Here is a 19,828-nt window from a genome sequence, read left to right on the forward strand (position 1 = left end):
TAGCTCTTTGGGGATTCTGTCCAGCTTCCATTGTAAAGACAGACAGACATCCTCATTCCTCTGTCATCTTCATCCCGCACTAAACGTACCCTGGCCACAAATAATCAGGGGTGTTACCACCCACTACCTCCTGCTCCCTGGAGACACTGTCTCAGACAGGGGCGTGGAATGCAATGCATGGGGAGATCAGTGGGCGCTGTGTCGGCTGCCAGCAGACTGCCACGCACCCGCTGTGATGTGACAGGCAGCGTTAATAAAGGTGCGTGACTGAGAGGGGGCCATGTGGACAGCTCCTCTGTCCTCTCTCTGCATAATGAGACAGGGGGTCTGGGCTAGGAGACAGGTGGGGGGCAGAGGGGTGGGGTGGAGGTGTCAGGCCTGTATTGTTGCTCCTGGTGCTCTGCCATACAACTCATTCCAGAACACTCCTCTAGTCAGGGGAGGGAGGAAAAGAGGGGAGGGGAGAAAGGGAGGGGGTATTTCCAAGGTGTTCAGCTGTGCCAGTGAATCCCTCCAACCACGAATGTGCCTCATCACCATGGCGACTGGGGCTATGAAATTAGTAAATGGCAGGAGTCCAGGAGTTCACCAGCTCAGAGAGAGAAAAAAATCGAATGTATTTTGTATCTTCCCTGGATTAGAATAACGTTCTATGGCAGACATGGTAGGGTGGCTTTGAATCTTTGTTGAGCTTCATATTAAGTGTAGTGCAGTTAGATGATTCTTATTGAATGATTCACCACATAGATGAGCTGCTGTCTCACCTTCTATCCACTGTTTGTTTAAACTGGCCTTAGGCTACCATAAGTTCCCAGACACACACGTTATTTAAGTGATAATGCCAGAGAAGACGTTATTTAGAGGATGTATTGGCACGGGTGCTGTTAGGCCCGAGACGAAGTCGGGGGCTGGCAAACTGTAGCAATATATCCTCCAACCACCGGCTTCGAGGGCAATATCACGTTCATACAACGGGTTCTCAACATATTCAAATAATGTTTGACATATTTTCATTAAAATGTATTGAATTTATTCATACTATTTCATCCTTCCACAAGATATAGTCCCGAAACAAATCTACGGTTGCTACCCAAGCCGGGCGGTCGTTCGTTCTATTGGTTAGGTTGCCAGAGACGCGACCCAGTCATTCAGTCTTTTTGTTCTGTATCTATGGACGCGACCCAGTCGTTCGTTCTAAATGTTCCATTGCCATACTGGCTGGCAACGTTCTTATCCCTTGCTTGCTAGCTAGCCAACTACGACTAACTTACAGTCACGTCAAACAGTGCAGACAGAATAACAATAGCAATTTGTTTATATTGTTTTCTAGTGACATTTAACAATGCGCTAATGAGGCACGATTTCGCTGGCATAGAAAATGTGCTCTCTCGTTATGACACTGTTGTTTAGAGGAGCTAGCCAACAACACAGCTAACACAATAACTTGAAACTGAAGCTGGGAAGACTGCAAACTAGCTGCACTTAATTTTGTTTGACCTTTTTTCTATGGACATTTCTTTGTAAATATCCATAAAAATGATGCCAGCTGATTCATGATTTAGACTGGCTGAGAAACGCTGCCTGCCTCTCGTCCCGACCCCTACACGTTCATTACTATGGGACAGTTGGAAACAATGTTGCAAATGTTGGTTTTTACAAATCTCCCCGTTGAAAACTAAATGTTTGTGTAAAAGAAATGTGAGATCATGTCTAGATGCTTTTTATAGTGGAGATCAAGTTTATAACTTCCCTGCCTGGGCTGATGAGACGGTGGTTTGCACAGTCAGATGGAACAGAGTAAATAGGCATTTTAATGTCATAGATTTAGCCGGTGGTAATTTGTGGAATAGACACCGTCTGGAATGCGCTTTTAACCAATCAGCATTCAGGATTAGACCCACCCGTTGTATAATGACAGACAATTCCCCTCAGACTTGTTGCTGCAGGAAGGAATGTCTGTCTAGTCTAGTGAAAGACCAGGGGTACTGAATCATGTATAATGTAACAGTTTGTTCATGATACACTACTGTATGTGCTGCTGGTTGTGATTGACAGCTCAGCATTAGGTCTCCTTTAGTCTTTTGCTAAATGGAAACCAGGCATAATAAAGCTCATCCACATTTACTAAAGACGATAGAAGCATCTGTGTGTAAGTGTTTACTGAGGGGTTAAGAAAGCATTTCTCTATATAGACCCTTTAGGACAGTTTTGTTTCTATAATCTTAACAGAAAATTCATAAATCATATTTAACAGAATGTGTCAAATGATAATTTAATTGACAGTGTTATCCCTCTGTATGTTTTACAGGCTGTCTGAGGGGAATGGAGAGTTCTTTGTGCGTATGAATGGCATCCTCCAGAAACAAGAGAATCTGCTGCGTGCTGCCCAGGCTGAGGTAAACCCTAAACCTCCTTATGTTTATTTAAAGGGGCAGTGCAGTCAAAAATTCGATTTTCTTGTAAAAAAAAAAAAAAAAAGAAGATATTTCCATGCTATGAGGTTGAAATAACAGTCTGAAATTGTGAAAAGTAGGATAATGCCCTTTTAGTTTTGGAGCTTTAAAAAACGAACAACAAAAAACGACTGGAATTTCAGCCTGTTCAGGTGGGATGGAGTTTTTGGCCCACAGCATGACATCCCAATCTGATCTGAATATTCTGACCAATGACCAGTCATCTTTTATTTGCATATGTATCCTCTTACTTTGAAGGGGTAGACTCTAGAGTCTAGACGATCCTATCTGCCAGTCAGTGCTGTGCATATAAAGATATTTACATTTGTGTCAACACGCCCACACAATCAGATTGAGCAATGATAAAAAGTATATTTTGAGTTATTTTCATGAAGTAACCACACACAGGGATTTTTTAGACAGTGATGATTTAAAAATAAAATAAAAAAGACTGCATGGGGGCTTTAAGCAGGAAGTTCCTTGAAATGTTTTTTTTATTTTTTAAGGAGACTATAGAGGAAAGGTCTTGGGTAGTATACACATACTTTGCTCTAGCAGGTCCTCTCTGCTATGTCTATGTAATGGGGGTTAATGTGCTGCTAACAGCTTAACTTCCTCCACTGTCCGACTGCCCCACACTGGGCTCGAACCAACGATCCTCTGCTTCGCAACACACGTGACTGCCCTCCTTAACAACGTTCCAATGGGTTGAACCACCCAAAAGGTACCGACTGGATCCCTCGGTCTGGTACATTTCAAGCTATTTGTGGAGCTAGCTTACGGTACGTTCGTAACTCTGTGTTGCACAGTGGGCTGTGGGGACAGACGGACAAGGTTGAGAAGGCCGCTCAAAAGGCTGGAGGCTCAGCTGTCACAAGAAGCTGCTCTCCATGGCTCTCTACCCCCTCACTTCCCACACAAGAGGAAAGAGACTGGTACTGAATGGGGCGCTATTAAGATGTTTATCTGAGACCACTTGTTTTCCACCCTCTTCAGCTATTAAAGTGGTGAAAGGGGAACAAAAAGAAAATCAATGATGCAGTCATTGCCTCTGTCTGATTGTGTGCCGCGTTTGAAAGCGAAAGTGTTTGGTTGGCGATAACAGCTCATTGTGACTTAACCTCACAACCCTTTCCAAGCCTTATTGAAGCAGTCATGGCGATGGAGCCTGCTCAAGGGAGATTGTGTGGCTCTGAGGTTTAAAGTTATCTCTCTGTGTGTCTCCGCAGTGCGAAGGGGAAGGTAACACAGCCGCACCACCAGCAGAGCACGTGGACCAGGCCTTCGTTCCAGAGAGGTCCAGCAGGAGAGAGGTGAGTAGCCTGGGCACCCTAGGGTAGAACATTAAGCTCTAGCGATGGAGGGGTATTTTACTTATTTTTAGCCTTTTCTCATATCTAGCTCCCCAACTAGAATCTAGTGTCCTGACCCAGTTTGCCTCTATCCTCACACGGCTGTAGCTAGCTACACTGTTGCGTAAACCTCACACATTGTTAGCTACAGTAAGGTCACATCATTCTATTGACAGAGACATGTTTCCCAGCTCTTATTTAGCAGTGACCCTGCTTTAAGAAAGAAAAATGCTGGTTAAGGCATTCACTGAGGTTGTTTTCTTCCAGCTGGACCTCCTGTATGAAGAGGCTGTTTACACAGTAGTCAACAGGGTGGGCGTGCCCTCGCCAGAGTACGTCACCAATGAAGGCGACATCTTCAGTTATCTGCTGAAGGTACACACACTCCTTTGATCGGCTAAACAGCCCACCTGGCCAAACTCTCACACACACATGGCAGAGACCAACAAACACTTACTCTCATACAGATAAGCACACACACACTTATGAACGCACCCTAGTGTGCTGTAATTTAAACTTCAAATACTAACTAATAAAATAGACAAGACCAGAAAGAGCCAAGTAAGCTGAAATAATTACTGTCCTAGAAAACAACAGCAGAAATCAGATTGTCTTGTCATGTGACTCCTGTTGTAAACCCCTCCTCTAATCTCTGTCCTCACCAACTGATCCTAGAGGTTCAGTCTGGCGGTAGAGCCATGTTTGCTTTGAGACGTCTGTAGGAGACTGAGCAGATGTGCTTTGGCTTAGAGCTGATTAAATATCAAAGCCCAGACCCACTGAGTTTTGATGTTCAGCTGTAATATTACATCCATTCAGACTCTGTCACTCCAAAGCTGCGTCCTTGCTTCCTCTGTCGCTCTCTGCTTGAGGTGGTGGACCAGGGCACATGTCCCCATGCTTTGAAGTAACCCCTGGTTCTCTTTGGCCTTTTGAAGATAGTGAGATTGAACCTGTACAGCCATCTTGGATCGGGCTTATGAGAACGCAAATCATTGGCAAGGGATGTAATGCTTATCATCATTGTATTATTGTTTCAAATAGTTTTAAAGTTATGCTGTGATTTATAAAGCATACAGGTCAAAATGCAGGCAGGTGTATAGTTGGATGTGTATTGCAAATATGCTCATAGACCTATGAGGCTCTCTTGCTAAGAGCAGCCTTTTCCACTGTCGTCCCTCCTAGGTATTTGATATGGGTCAGGAGGAACATGACATCATTCTGCAGAGAGTCCAAGAATCCAAGGTGAGATGCTTTGTTCCACTCCCATCTTGTCAATTTCCATCTCCTGTCTCCTCTCCTGTCACTTCCTGTATCTCCCATCCGCAGACACACGCCGTATGAACAAGATAGCACCACTGAGTTGTCACTGTGAGGATCTTCAAGTCTGGACCATATAATGTGCCTTTCTTTTGTGTTTAGCTATACACTGAGTTTACAAAACTGCTCTTTCCATGACATAGACTGACCAGGTGAATCCAGGTGAAAGCTATGATCCATATTGATGTCACTTGTTAAATTCAATTCAATCAGTGTAGATGAAGGGGAGGAGACGGGTTAAAGAAGGATTTTGAAGCCTTGAGACAATTGAGAACTGAATTGTGTGTGCCATTCAGAGGGTGAATGGGCAAGACAAAATATTTAAGTGCCTTTGAACGGGGCATGGTAGTCGGTGCCAGGTGCACCGGTTTGTGTCATGAACTGAAACGCTGCTGGGTTTTTCACACTCAACAGTTTGTCATGTGTATCAAGACATCCAGCCAACTTGACACAGTTGTGTCAAATCATTGGAGTCAACATGGGCCAGCATCCCTGTGAAACGCTTTCGACACCTTGTAGAGTTCATGCCCCGATGAATTGAGGCTGTTCTGAGGGAAAGGGGGGTGGGGGGGGGGGGGTGGAACTCAATATTAGGAAGGTGTTCCTAATGTTTTCTATACTCAGTGTATAGCATGTTGCATTCGCAAGGTTAAAGTAAAATGCATGGAAAGCACTAACTAGCACTATGTACCCGGAGAGACTGAGCTGATGGAGTGTATTGATAGCCATAGTGAGGCTCACTGTGCACCAGGAGACATAATGATCTCTGAAAGCCCACTTTGTATGATGCCCTTGACTAGCAGCAACCTTTCAAATGTCAGTTTGAAAGAGATGCTGGGCTCTTCTGCAAGACTCCTTGAAAGGTTGTGTGCAGAGAAGAACATATTGTGCCATTTAACTGTTCCATCCTACAATGATCTCTGTTTCTCGCTGGCACAGCAGTGTCGTTCCACCTTAGTGACACACAAAGCCCTGGCATTATACACCAGACAAAGAAAACACACATTGATTATTCTCTCTTGACAGACTCACGTCTCTCACACTGCAGTGATTGCTGGTATTTTGTCCACCACTGATGAAAGTGTATTTGTCGAGTTAAAGAATCCGAATAAAAATAAAGTTCACCGACTAGCTGTTGTTTTCAAAGTGGACTATTTGCCATGTTCAAGGCCCGGTTTTGGAATGCAGCGTGCTTATGGATCGTTTCAGCGAGATGTCTCACTAATGCATGACTCTTAGCCTGTGTACTGCTGTTACTTTGTGCACTTTGTTTTGCAGAGAGCCAGTTTCACCCTGAGAGTGTCTGTCATGAAAGGGAAAAATCTAATGGCAAAGGATGCAAATGGTGAGGGGTGTTTGTGTTCATTTACTGCTATTGATGGGAAGCAGCATTTGTTTTCTGTGCGTGGATATGAAATGTCATCGTGTCCATTTGCCAACTCCAACTCCCCATTGACAATGAATGCAATTGTTTATTATTGAAATAAGATTAGAACATTTTCAGATCAACTATATTGAGTGAGACACATTGTTCTTTCTGTCTGGAAGAAAAATAAAAACCTCTCATGATACAGTGGTTCAACCAAGACACTAGAACCATCATCACGTCCCTGTCCACTTTAGACAACACTGGACCACTTTGTCTAAAAGGACACAGGCTGCTATTACTAGCAGATCAATTGCTTTTGATTCCTGAACCTCAATAAGGTACATCACCGTCATTCTAACAGTATAATCTCAGTGTGTCTCTATATTAGTTTAACCCTTACTGTGCCTGGGTAGGGTACAGCGACCCCTATTGCATGCTGGGAATCCTCCTGGGCCAGAGCCCCCGGGAGACAGAGGAGAAGAAGGAGAGGAAGTTCAGCTTCAGGAAGAGGAAGGAGAAGCTGGAGAAGAGGTCCAGTACCAAGGAGGTTCTAGCAGCCACGTGCATCCAGGTGACTGAGGTCAAGCCAGAGACTCTCAACCCAGTCTGGAATGAGCACTTTGTTTTGTAAGTACAGTACTGACGGTACGCCGATTCTGGAAGTTGTTGGCAGAATGCTTGACATTTGTATGTGTCTCAGAGCCTAACGGTAACAGCGTTTGTTTACACAATGTTAAATTATTATATTTCTTTCTTCCAATAGTGACATTGATGATGTCCACGGTGATCTACTGCATATGGACATATGGTAAGATTAAAATCAGTGTGGGCCTTTCCACTTTCAGTCCAAATTCCAGATTCCTGAAAACGTCCTACCAACCAACAGTCCTACTAACCTATGCTCTTCTTCTCAGGGACCATGACGATGACGTCTCTGTCGCAGAGGCCTGCAAAAAACTGAATGAAGTCAGTGGACTTAGAGGAATGGGCAGGTAGAACAGGCTTCTATTTGCTAATTATAAAGTCTGTGAAATAGGCCCTTTAATATAGTGAATGGAGGTTTTGACTGCCAGGTCATTGAGACGCAGTGCTGGTTGATTGCTCTGTGTTATATTTCATGTATTCATCAGTGCCTTATCCCACCAGGTATTTTAAGCAGATTGCCAAATCGGTGCGGTCCAATGGGACGTCGTCATCAGGATCATCTGAGGACAATGCTGATGACTTCCTGGGCTGCATCAACATTCCACTGAATGTAATTCTTTAAAGTTACAGCTTTCACTTCCAAACTGCTGTTTACTGGTAATGTTTCTTCTTTTACACAGTAGTAATACATTTTACTTGATGCAGTTTATTCTAATATTTGTATCTATTAGCTATTATAAGTGTTAACTAACATTTTATTAATTATACTCCACCAAACTTGGTTCCTGGCTCACTGTCTATCAGAGAGGCGCAAACACCCGTTATTAATTTATTGTAAATCCATCATAAAAGAGTGTGAAGTTTCGGTCTACACCTTCATCAGACCGGAACGTCACTCGGTTTGAATGGATTTAGAATAAATGATAGTTTTATGATGGAGAGAGCGTCGCGCCTCTAAAGAAATCCACTATTATTTAAGGCAGAACCTCTGTTCCAGTTGTTTGAGCACAAAACCCTTTTTTCCTGGCTTAGTGTCTAGCCCATGGGCAGGCCCTCGGATCAATATAAAAAAAATCTATATATATATATTTAGAAACTCAGTCGGGGTCTCAACTTACTGTTGAGAGTTACAATAGTAGAATAGAAAAAGTGCAATTTCGAACTTTGCCAGTTTTTCTCTTGTTATGTCAGTCACTGATAGTCAGTCAATTAGCCCATTTCAGCAAAAAAAAAATAGATTGCTAAGTTAGCTTAGCAGCCAGCTATCTAAACTTTTTATCAGTCTCGCTCAGATATCGTATTAAAAACTGCTAACATTTCTCTCCACCCCATGGAAGAATGTGTAGAATTGCAGGAAATTAGCTGTGAAACAGGATGTGGGTACGCAGACCAGCGAGCAACCGCGGCCCCTCGTGATGAGTTCAGACTTTTTGTGGTCCCCACCCTCATCAAAGTTGCCCATCCCTGGTCTAGCCTGTTTGTTGTTCGCCTGTAGGAGATTCCTGTGATGGGATATGACAAGTGGTTTAAGCTGGAGCCCCGGTCCAGTGCCTCCAAGGTCCAGGGAGAATGTCACCTGATTCTGAGGCTCTTCACTACCCAGGTAGCTACTACAGTCTCTCTGCTCCACAGTACCTGTGTAGTCTACCCAAGTCACTTGATCATTTCATTTTGTTCCCCAGAGAGACACTACACTGAGTAAGAGGGAATCCAAAGAAGTCATTCATAAGAAGATGCTGAGTCAGATTCTGGAGTACGAGCATGCTCATATTCAGGTGAAACTCTACTATACAGTGCATTCTATTATCAAGTGAAATGACAGAAATGGCTATGGATGGTTTCCTTATGCTATCCATGTAAATCATCTTGTTTTTCTCTCCAGAAAGAGCCTTATAACTGGAATGGGCAGGTGAGTCCTCCAGCATGGACTGTGCTGTCCCATCATGCTGTGCAAACTGACCTCTCGCCCCTGCAACAGGCCATCATGTAAGTAGCTACAATAGTAACACTTCAATGTAGATCATATGCCATAGGTATTGCGGTGGTCCAAATGAGAAAATCTAAATTATGCCAAGCTGGTGGAGCCTGTGCCAATAAAGTACCACATTTTTAATTATGAGTTGCATCTTTTCCTTCCTAGTCCTTTTAGGTCTGAAACCATTCATCTCAGCTGAGAGGTGAAGGTTATGTTATGTACAGTAGATGTATAGTAGTATGTATTGCTCTGGTCTTCAGTCGCTGGCAGTGCTATAGCAGCCACCACCGGTCCCAGAGGATGTGCTACACTCTGCTGCTGAGGCTCCTGAGGACCATCGATGCAGAGTGGGATCCCCAAGCTGTGCAGGGAGACCTGGTAAGCCTACTGTCTCCTACTGCTCCCCTCTGGCTCACAATCATCTTTCATCTGGCATTAGGACACCTCATTAACTCACCACTCAACATCCATCATCCTATGACCTAGGGGTCTGTTATTCAACCAAAACCTGGTTGTTTCGGTGCGGTACTTTTTCTGGAAACTAGACTGAAGCCCAGAAGTCTCTGAATGTGCTGTTATTGGCTAGATCGATCATTGTGAGGTTGAGTGATGTGATGATGATGTACTTCCTGTGTTCAGGAGCGGCAGCTGTCGGACAGCTTCAGGCTGTACACGGACCACTGTCTGTGTCTGATGAAGAGCATGCGTCAGGTGTTCCCCTGCGCCAGTCCAGCCGCCGTCACACGCTGCGAGCTCATGCTGAGGTAAACTCATACCACAGGAGGCTGGTGAGGGGAGGAAGGCTCATATTAATGGCTGGAATGAAATGAATGGAATCACATTAAACCATATGGAAGACGTATTTCATGTGTTTGATACCATTCCGTTCCAGCCATTACTATGAGCACGTGCTCCCCAGTTAAGGTGCCACCAGCCACCTGTGACTCCCCCCCCCCCCCTCTCTCACTGCATCAAACACTCGCCAGCGATGTCATACCAGACCAAACACTCAACCAAGTCACTAGAATAAAACCACAGACAGAGTACCTAGAACAGTCAAGCCAATAGGAGGGCAGGGTGGCAAAGTCATAAGCCTATTGGGAGGGTTTTCTACTTGAATGGTGGTGACTGTGCCAATAAAAGCAGGCTCATGTTGAGGCTCATGTTGCTATGCTCTTTCTCTGTGAGCAGCCCCACGGGGCACTGTACTTCTGTGTCGTACAGACCAGATGAATGGAGATCCTGCAGGGCCTTTTCCAATGAGATTTCAAAGTCTGCCCAGTGATTGACACTCCTGCAGAGATCTCTGTGTATTGTGGACACAGACAACACACAAAAAAAAGATGTACTCAAACACATACTAATCGTTCTTGCTGTCAGTCACCTTAACGTAAAAAGGCTGACAGGAATGACAGGTTAGGCCAGTCAGGATTGTCTGTTCCAGCAATCATTTGGAACATTTGTGTCCAACAATCGTTTTGATTACCTACAAATCACCTTGCATTGTGCCTTTTGTCTTTTACTCAGTAATGAGTTGTTGGGCTACAATAACAGGCCCATGTTTCCCTTTGTGTTTGTGACTCAGGGGTGTAGGACACATGCAGACCATGCCGGCCTTCAAGACTGCGTGCCCCCTTCGAAATGAACTGCATTTGGAAATTGCCACCGTTGTCAAGGTACAACATAAATATAAGGAAGACCTGTTAGTGTTAGCACTGTTGCCTGACTAATTCGAGTGACTGCAATCTTTGATTTCAACAGAAAGGTACAGTGGAGTGGTACGAGAGCACAATTTCACAATTCAAACCAGAGGAGGGGGTAAGTTGACACCATAAGAATTGATAACACACAAAGTCATACAAATAAAGAGAGCATTCTATATATAAACTCCCAGTCATTTATTGGGTAACACATGGATGGGACTGTCGGGGGTTGTGTGTGAGCTGTAGTGTGTCGATTCTATAGGCTCTGGAGGAGCAGCTGAGGAGACTGGTCCAGGTGGTGGATGCAGTGTGTGCAGATGTACAGAGGGGACAGAACGTCTACAACAAGCTCTTCTACAGGTACACAAACAGTCCCTGCAGTTTATTGTGTTAATCAAGGACGGTGACAGGGCGAACTTGACTTTTAAGTAGGATCCTGTTGATTATGTCAAATAGCAAGTGAATCCTGTTCTTTGTTTTGTCTTTTTCAACGCCCCAGTGCGGTGAAAGTGGATTTCTTCAGCATCGCTTATAGACAGTTGGAGAAACTGGTGAGAATTCCTTTGAAACCAAAAGGGATAGAACCTGCCAACATCTTTATCCATACATGACATTTATCCATACATGATGATATACAGTATACTGATGCATATAGTGTTCCTGTATGTTCAGCATGCATGTATCCTCACTGTTGACCCTTGACCTCTGAGATGGGGTGACTGACCCGTGCTCCCCCAGGTCGCGGACGACGTGAGCGTTGCCATGGAGAAGGTGTGTGGCACTCTGGAGCAGGAGAGCTCCAGGCTAACTCAGACCATGGGAGAGACTCTGTTAGAGCTCTACATGTCTCTGAAAATACTCAAACGCTTCAGAGAGTTCCTCCCTCTCAGGTGAGTTTGTGAACACCCCGGTCAGACTGGTGGATGGTGGATGTTCAGCTTGGTTGCATTGAACTTTTAAAAAACAGAAAGATTGATTAGATGTTGTTATTGCTTGGTGATTTGATCTTGCATTGAACTTCTCCATATGCTTGAACATACAGTAGATTAGCTAAATGTCAGGTGGTTAATGAGTATTTCTCTCTCAGGGACGCTAAGATGATGGCCTTGACTGGCTATCACAACTGGTTCAAGACGTCTATCCACAAGTGGCTGCAGATAGTCCATGACAAGGCTTGTGACAGGATCCGCAGAGCAGTAGACATGGACCAGGTGAGAAAGGCGTTTTATGGAAGTGTCTGTAGAGATTGCTTTTCCATGAAAAGCAATCTGAGAAAACATGGAACATACGGCAATCAGGATATCCATTACACTTCTACAGCAGAAGCCATTGATGATCTGTAACCCACCATGATGTTTCTATCTCATGTACTCTGAATATGAGTTAGTTTCTGTGTACTGTACCTGTGTGTCAGTGTATTTCTAATACAGTACATGTTTATGACTTTCTATAAGTTGTTGTTCATAGTGTGTGTGTGTGTGTGTGTGTGTGTGTGTGTGTGTGTGTGTGTGTGTGTGTGTGTACTGAGCAGCTGGAGCCAGTACAGCAGGCCAAACACAGCTCCTCGGCGGTGGATGTGACAGCGTGTTTCAGCCAGGTGCGGGAGTTCTGGAAACAGATGTCCTGGCCAGACTCTGCAGGGGCCTTCATCTTTGTCACCCGCCTGACAGACGTGAGTGCCACCGCCACACACACACACACACACACACACACACACACACACACACACACACACACACACACACACACACACACACACACACACACACACACACAGGTGCATGCTTTCACACACGCTACACATTCAGAGACAGTGTAAGAAGCTCTACAGGTGGCAAGCCACAATCACAAACAACCAGAGCAGAAAGAAAATAATGCTAATTGAGGGTTTCACTCTCGATGATGGTGAGTGAGATGTTGTCTGTGTTGCAGAATTTCTGCAGCGAGGCCGTGTGTTACTCAGAGATGATAAAGCGCAAGATTGAGAGGAGCCAGCAGGGTCGAGACATCAAGAGCCTGACAGTGCAGGTAACGCCTGTGGGAAGGCAGGAAGGAAGGGGGGCTCCAGGATGACGTGGGAAGTAAATGTCAACGAGTGTTCTTTCCCTGGCAACACAAAGACCACAGCGGGTTGTCCGTAGCCTAATATGTTTGGTCTACTTCAGTGGAAGCTGCTTAGAGGAGAACGGATCATAATAATGGCTGGAATAGAGTAAATGGAATGGTATCATAAACATGGTTTTCATGGGTGTAATACCATTCCATTCACTCCATTCTGTCCATTAGAATCCATTCCAGCCATTATTATGAGCCCTCAGCAGCCTCCACTGGTCTACTTACCATCCTGCCTCTTTTCATTGTCAATCATTCACTCCCTCCCCCAATCCCCTACCTGCCTCTTTTTTTAGCCCTGCCTCTTTTTCGTCCTTTGTTTCCTTCAACCATTCTCGACCTTTCCTCTGGCTTTCTCTTCTTCCCTCTACTAATGTACTTCCTGGATCTTGGTGTGGGCTAGCTGTGCATCGCCCTGAACGACACAGAGCATGTGCGTGTGTTCCTGGGCCACCTACCTCGGGACCTGGACTGGCAGGGCGTGGAGCAGGCCATGGAGGAGTCTTGCGGGGCGGAGGGGAAGGAGCAGGTCAACAAGGCCCTGAACGGACAGCTCTACAACGTGGATGCGGACCTACAGAGGGAGGCAAAGCGCCTCATCACCCACCTCACAGACAAGGTCCCTCCATCTCACTGAACTGTCCTCTCTGTCAGTCATACTTAGTAACCAGTCATCAAATCAAATGAGTCACTTGCGCCGAATACAACAGGTATTCCCTTACAGTGAAATGCTTACTTACGAGCCCCAAACCAACAATGCAGTTTAAAAAATAAATAAAAATAAACATTGTTGAATAAGAATAAGAAATAAAAGGAACAAGTAATTAAAGAGCAGCAGTAAAATAACAGTAGCGAGACTATATACAGGGGAGTACCGGTACAGAGTCAATGTGCGGGGGCACCGGTTAGTTGTGGTAATTGAGGTAATATGTACCTGTAGGTAAAGTTATTAAAGTGACTATGCATCGATGATAACAACAGAGAGTAGCAGCGGTGTAAAAGAGGGTGTGGTGGGGGGGGTGGATGTTCAGGAGTCTTTTGGCTTGGTGGTTGAAGCTGTTTAGAAGCCTCTTGGACCTAGACTTGGCGCTCCGGTACCACTTGCTGTGCGGTAGCAGAGAGAACAGTCTATGACTAGGGTGGCTGGAGTCTTTGACAATTTTTAAGACCTTCCTCTGACACCGCGTGGTATAGAGGTCCTGGATGGCAGGAAGCTTGGCCCCAGTACTTCCCTCTGTAGTGCCTTGCGGTCGGAGGCCGAGCAGTTGCCATACCAGGCAGTGATGTAACCAGTCAGGATGCTCTCGATGGTGCAGCTGTAGAACCTTTTAAGGTTCTGAGGACCCATGCCAAATCTTTTCCTTCTCCTGAGGGGGAATAGGTTTTGTCGTGCCCTCTTCACGACTGTCTTGGTGTGCTTGGACCATGTTAGTTTGTTGGTGATGTGGACACCAAGGAACTTGAAGCTCTCAACCTGCTCCACTACAGCCCCGTCGATGAGAATGGGGGTGTGCTCAGTCCTCTTTTTCCTGTAGTCCACAATCATCTCCTTAGTCTTGATCACGTTGAGGTAGAGGTTGTTGTCCTGGCACCACACAGCCAGGTCTCTGACCTCCTCCCTATAGGCTGTCTCGTCGTTGTCGGTGATCAGGACTACCACTATTGTGTGATCGGCAAACTTAATGATGGTGTTGGAGTCGTGTCTGGCCGTGCAGTCATGAGTGAACAGGGAGTACAGGAGGGGACTGAGCACGCACGCCTGAGGGGCCCCTGTGTTGAGGATCAGCGTGGCAGATGTGTTGCTACCTACCCTCACCACCTGGGGGCGGCCCATCAGAAAGTCCAGGATCCAGTTGCAGAGGGAGGTGTTTAGTCCCAGGGTCCTTAGCTTATTGATAAGCTTTGATGGCACTATGGTGTTGAACGCGGAGCTGTAGTCAATGAATAGCATTCTCACATAGGTTTTCATTTTTTTCCAGGTGGGAAAGGGCAGTGTGGAGTGCAATAGAGATTGCATCATCTGTGGATCTGTTAGGGCAAATTGGAGTGGGTCTAGGGTTTCTGGGATAATGGTGTTGATGTGAGCCATGGCCCGCCTTTCAAAGCACTTCATGGCTACAGACGTGTCATTTAGGCAGGTTACCTTAGTGTTCTTGGGCACAGGGACTATGGTGGTCTGCTTAAAACATGTTGGTATTACGGACTCAGACAGGGAGAGGCTGAAAATGTCAGTATTTTTGTATTTGTATTTATTATGGATCCCCATTAGCTGCTGCCAAAGCAGCTGTGCCAATCTTTGTGTTGCTTCACAGCCCGTGCTGTTTCATAAGGTGTTTTTTTTATATCTGTTTTTAAATCAAATTTTACTGCTTGCATCAGTTACTTGATGTGGAATAGAGTTCCATGTAGTCATGGCTCTATGTAGTACTGTGTGCCTCCCATAGTCTGTTCTGGACTTGGGACTCTTGCGGCATGTCTTGTGGGGTATGCATGGATGTCCGAGCTGTGTGCCAGTAGTTTCGACAGACAGCTCGGTGCATTCAACATGTCAATACCTCTCATAAATAAAAGTAATGAAGTCAATCTCTCCTCCACTTTCAGCCAGGAGAGATTGACATGCATATTATTAATATTAGCTCTCTGTGTACATCCAAGGGCCAGCCGTGCTGCCCTGTTCTGAGCTAATTGCAATTTTCCTAAGTCCTTTTTTGTGGCACCTGACCACACGACTGAACAGTAGTCAAGGTGCGACAAAACTAGGGCCTGTAGGACCTGCCTTGTTGATAGTGTTGTTAAGAAGGCAGATCATCGCTTTATTATAGACAGACTTCTCCCCATCTTAGCTACTTCTGTATCAATATGTTTTGACCATGACAGTTTACAATCCAGGGTTACTCCAAGCAGTTTAGTCATTTCAACTTGCTTAATTTCCACATTATTTATTACAAGATTTAGTTGAGGTTTAGGGTTTAGTGTTTTGTTCCAAATACAATTCTTTTAGTTTTAGAAATATTTAGGGCTAACTTATTCCTTGCCACCCACTCTGAAACTAACTGCAGCTCTTTGTTGAGTGTTGCAGTCATTTCAGTCGCTGTAGTAGCTGACATGTATAGTGTTGAGTCATCCGCATACATAGAAACTCTGGCTTTACTCAAAGTCAGTGGCATGTCGTTAGTAAAAATGGAAAAAAGGGGCCTAAACAGCTACCCTGGGGAATTCCTGATTCTAACTGGATTATATTTGAGAGGCTTCCATTAAAGAACACCCTCTGTGTTCTGTTAGACAAGTAACTCTTTATCCACATTATAGCAGGAGGTGTAAAGCCATAACACACACGCTTTTCCAGCAGCAGACTATGATCAATAATGTCAAAAGCTGCACTGAAGTCTAACAAGATGTCTATTCGCTCCTATGGCCTATTTATTGCTACCTCCTCATGCCTTTTGCACACAATGTATATAGATTCTCTTTTTTTCTTCTTTTTTCCCCCTACTATGTTATTGACTTGTTTATTGTTTACTCCATGTGTAACTCTGTGTTGTTGTCTGTTCACACTGCTATGCTTTATCTTGGCCAGGTCGCAGTTGCAAATGAGAACTTGTTCTCAACTAGCCTACCTGGTTAAATAAAGGTGAAATAAAATAAAAATAAATAAAAAAGACAGCCCCCACAATAATTTTATCATCAATTTCTCTCAGCCAATCATCAGTCATTTGTGTAAGTTCTGTGCTTGTTGAGTGTCCTTCCCTATAAGCATTCTGAAATTCGGTTGTCAATTTGTTTACTGTAAAATAGCATTGTGTCTGGTCAAACACTATTTTTTCCAGACGTTTACTAAGGGTTGGTAACAGGCTGATTGGTCGACTATTTGAGCCAGTAAAGGGGCTTTACTATTCTTGGGTAGCGGAATGACTTTAGCTTCCCTCCAGGCCTGAGGGCACACGCTCTATAGTAGGCTTAAATTGAAGATGTGGCAAATAGGAGTGGCAATATCTTCTATTATCCTCAGTCATTTTCCATCTAGATTGTCAGACCCCGGTGGCTTGTCATTGTTTATAGACAACAATCATCTTTTCACCTCTTCCACACTGACTTTACGGAATTCAAAAGTACAATTCTTGTCTTTCATAATTTGGTCTGATATAATTGGATGTGTAGTGTCAGTGTTTGTTGCTGGCATGTCATCCCTAAGTTTGCCTATCTTGCCAATGAAAAAGTAATTAAAGTAGTTTGCAATATCAGTGGGCTTTGTGCTGAATGAACCATCTGATTCAATAAATGAAGGAGCTGAGTTGGCTTTTTTCCCCAAAAAAAATGAATTTAAGGTTCCCCAAAGCTTTTTACTATAATTTTTTATATAATTTATCTTTGTTTCATAGAGTAGTTTCTTTTTCTTTTTTATTTCGTTTAGTCACATGATTTCTTAATTTGAAGTACATTTGCCAGTCAGTTGGGCTGCCAGACTTAATTGCCATACCTTTTGTCTCAACCCCCTCAACCATACACCTTTTCAATTCCTCATCAATCCAAGGGGATTCAACAGTTTTTACAGTCATTTTCTTAATGGGTGCGTGCTTATTAGTAACTGGAATAAGTATTTTCATAAATGCGTCGAGTGCAGCGTCTGGTTGCTTCTCATTACACACCACAGACCAGCAAATATTCTTTACATCATCAACATATGAATGATGACAACTTCTTGTATGACCTCTTATACACTATATTAGGCCCAGCCTTTGGAACTCCTAGATATGGCTATTATATTGTGATCACTATATCCTATGGATTTGGATAGTGCTTTAAAGCAAATATCTGCAGCATTAGTAAAAATGTGATCAATACATGTTGATTTAATTCCTGTGCTGTTTGTAACTACCCTGGTAGGTTGACTGACAACCTGATCCAGGTTGCAGGCACCGGTTACAGTTTGAAGTTTTTTCCTGAGTGAGCAGCTTGATGATAGCCAGTCAATATTTAAATCCCGCAGAAAATATACTTCTCGGTTGATATCGCATACATTATCAAGCATTTCACACATATTATCCAGATACTGACTGTTAGCACTTGGTGATCTATAGCAGCTTCCCACAAGAATGGGCTTTAGGTGAGGCAGATGAACCTGTAGCCATATTACTTCAACAGTATTTAACATTAGATCGTCTCTAAGCTTTACAGGAATGTGGTTCTGAATATAGACAGCAACACCGCCTCCGTTGGCATTTCTGTCTTTTCGGTAGATGTTATAACCATGTATTTCTACCACTGTATCATCAAAGGTATTATCTAAGTGAGTTTCAGAGATAGTCAGAATATGAATGTCATCTGTTACAAGCAAGTTATTGACTTCATGGACCTTGTTTCTTAGGCTACATATGTTAATATGGGCTACTTTTAGCACTTTTCTGGGTTGCTTGATTGTTTTTAATGCTTTACTAGGAGCTTATCAGAGGTAGACTTACTCATGTTATCTACATTGGAGCTGATAGTGCAGGGTGAGCTGCATAAAGTGGTCTTCCTACTATTGCACACCGCCTCAGTGCTAACAGTGTAACTCTGGTTTATAGGCTCATGATTACTGCTTACAATAGCTGTAGGATAAACAGATGTGTTCAGTGCAATTAGGGGTACATCAATTAAATGACTTACATTGTGTTTGCCAACGCCCCTAAGATCATGTACATTTGATGCAGCATTATGACGACTCATTGTCACAACGGTAGGGATTAACTGAGCTGGTCTTGGATCATTTACCAGTCATTGTTTCAATGCAGCCTTGAAATGCGTGGACAGAGTCCAGGAGCCAAGATGGAGCCAAGATGATTTGGATGGATTCTGTCATTCCTGTAGAGTATCTTCTGTTTCCAGAAGGTGTCAAAGTTATTAATAAAAGTGACCCCAGCAGAGCTACAGTAGTCTTTTAGCCAGATGTGTAATGCCAGCAGTCTGCTGAATCTTTCACACCCGCGGCCCAACGATGGTACTGGACCTGAAATTATTGGCCGTTTTTTGGAGTCTTTTAATGCTTAAATCAGTTCTTTAAAATCAATTTTCAAATGTTCCGAGCTAGCTCTCCTTATGTCGTTTGACCCCACATGGACTACGACAGTGTCAGCTGACCAACTGGAAAGGGTCAGTGAAGAGACTTGCCAGTTGGTCAGCTCATGCTCGCAGTACACGTCCTGGTAATCAATCTGGCCCTGTGGCCTTGTGAATGTTGACACAGGCAAGGGACACAGTCATGCATGTCAATATCAGTTTCCATGAGAACGGGTTACATAAATGATACAGACCTTGGTTCAAATAGTATTTGTTTTCTTGTTTTTTTGGGGCGTTTGATGAAGCTTGTTTGGAGTGCAAGACGTTCGGGGGTTTCACATTTGGGACTATTCCATTGGTTCCATTGCGTCAGGCAACCTTAATCCAGCACAGCTAAAGTATTTCAAAGAAAACAAATACTATGTGAACACAGGTTTGGTTACATAATACTGTATGATATGGCATACTAAAATTGGGTCTTGCCTGGTAATCGTTGCCTTGAACAGAGAGGTAAACCAGTGCATTGTGATATTGTGTGTTTCTAGATGCTTTCAGAGCTGAAGAGGTACCTCCAACACATCAGCCTGTCCCCTGATTCCATCAACAACGATGATGTAAGACTGAACAGTACATTGTGCTCTGCTTCTGTCATGGAGCAGCAACCTCTCTGCTTTCTTTCTTTGTCCTTTCTGGGTTTGAAGACATTTCCTCAATAAGCTTCCCCCTAAGATGGGACACTGTTCTGTGACATTGTTCTATTTTCAGGCCGTGTCCCCCCTCATGAAGTACTTACGTGACACTTTAGTCATCCTCAGCGAGTCTCTGGTGAAGGAGAATCTGGCTAGGTAATTACCTGCTGTGTC

General features: G+C 44.1%; 1 protein-coding gene across 1 annotated transcript in view; it reads left to right on the forward strand.

The window, feature by feature from the left end:
* The window catches only part of LOC139565002 (BAI1-associated protein 3-like), a 40,607-nt gene that overhangs the window by 17,092 nt on the left and 3,687 nt on the right, over positions 1 to 19,828 (forward strand). The window contains exons 3-27 of the mRNA XM_071384975.1: positions 2,309 to 2,396; positions 3,683 to 3,766; positions 4,073 to 4,180; positions 4,991 to 5,050; positions 6,404 to 6,470; positions 6,908 to 7,121; positions 7,258 to 7,302; positions 7,409 to 7,486; positions 7,641 to 7,749; positions 8,635 to 8,742; positions 8,822 to 8,914; positions 9,022 to 9,125; positions 9,375 to 9,492; positions 9,754 to 9,878; positions 10,700 to 10,790; positions 10,876 to 10,932; positions 11,080 to 11,177; positions 11,317 to 11,368; positions 11,556 to 11,707; positions 11,905 to 12,028; positions 12,349 to 12,489; positions 12,750 to 12,845; positions 13,333 to 13,548; positions 19,511 to 19,579; positions 19,731 to 19,810. Of these exons, the coding sequence (XP_071241076.1) occupies positions 2,309 to 2,396; positions 3,683 to 3,766; positions 4,073 to 4,180; positions 4,991 to 5,050; positions 6,404 to 6,470; positions 6,908 to 7,121; positions 7,258 to 7,302; positions 7,409 to 7,486; positions 7,641 to 7,749; positions 8,635 to 8,742; positions 8,822 to 8,914; positions 9,022 to 9,125; positions 9,375 to 9,492; positions 9,754 to 9,878; positions 10,700 to 10,790; positions 10,876 to 10,932; positions 11,080 to 11,177; positions 11,317 to 11,368; positions 11,556 to 11,707; positions 11,905 to 12,028; positions 12,349 to 12,489; positions 12,750 to 12,845; positions 13,333 to 13,548; positions 19,511 to 19,579; positions 19,731 to 19,810 (2,577 nt within the window). The remainder of the gene's footprint in view (positions 1 to 2,308; positions 2,397 to 3,682; positions 3,767 to 4,072; positions 4,181 to 4,990; positions 5,051 to 6,403; positions 6,471 to 6,907; positions 7,122 to 7,257; positions 7,303 to 7,408; positions 7,487 to 7,640; positions 7,750 to 8,634; positions 8,743 to 8,821; positions 8,915 to 9,021; positions 9,126 to 9,374; positions 9,493 to 9,753; positions 9,879 to 10,699; positions 10,791 to 10,875; positions 10,933 to 11,079; positions 11,178 to 11,316; positions 11,369 to 11,555; positions 11,708 to 11,904; positions 12,029 to 12,348; positions 12,490 to 12,749; positions 12,846 to 13,332; positions 13,549 to 19,510; positions 19,580 to 19,730; positions 19,811 to 19,828) is intronic.

This window comes from Salvelinus alpinus, chromosome 36 (genome assembly GCF_045679555.1).
Source record: "Salvelinus alpinus chromosome 36, SLU_Salpinus.1, whole genome shotgun sequence".
Taxonomy (NCBI): Eukaryota; Metazoa; Chordata; class Actinopteri; order Salmoniformes; family Salmonidae; genus Salvelinus; species Salvelinus alpinus.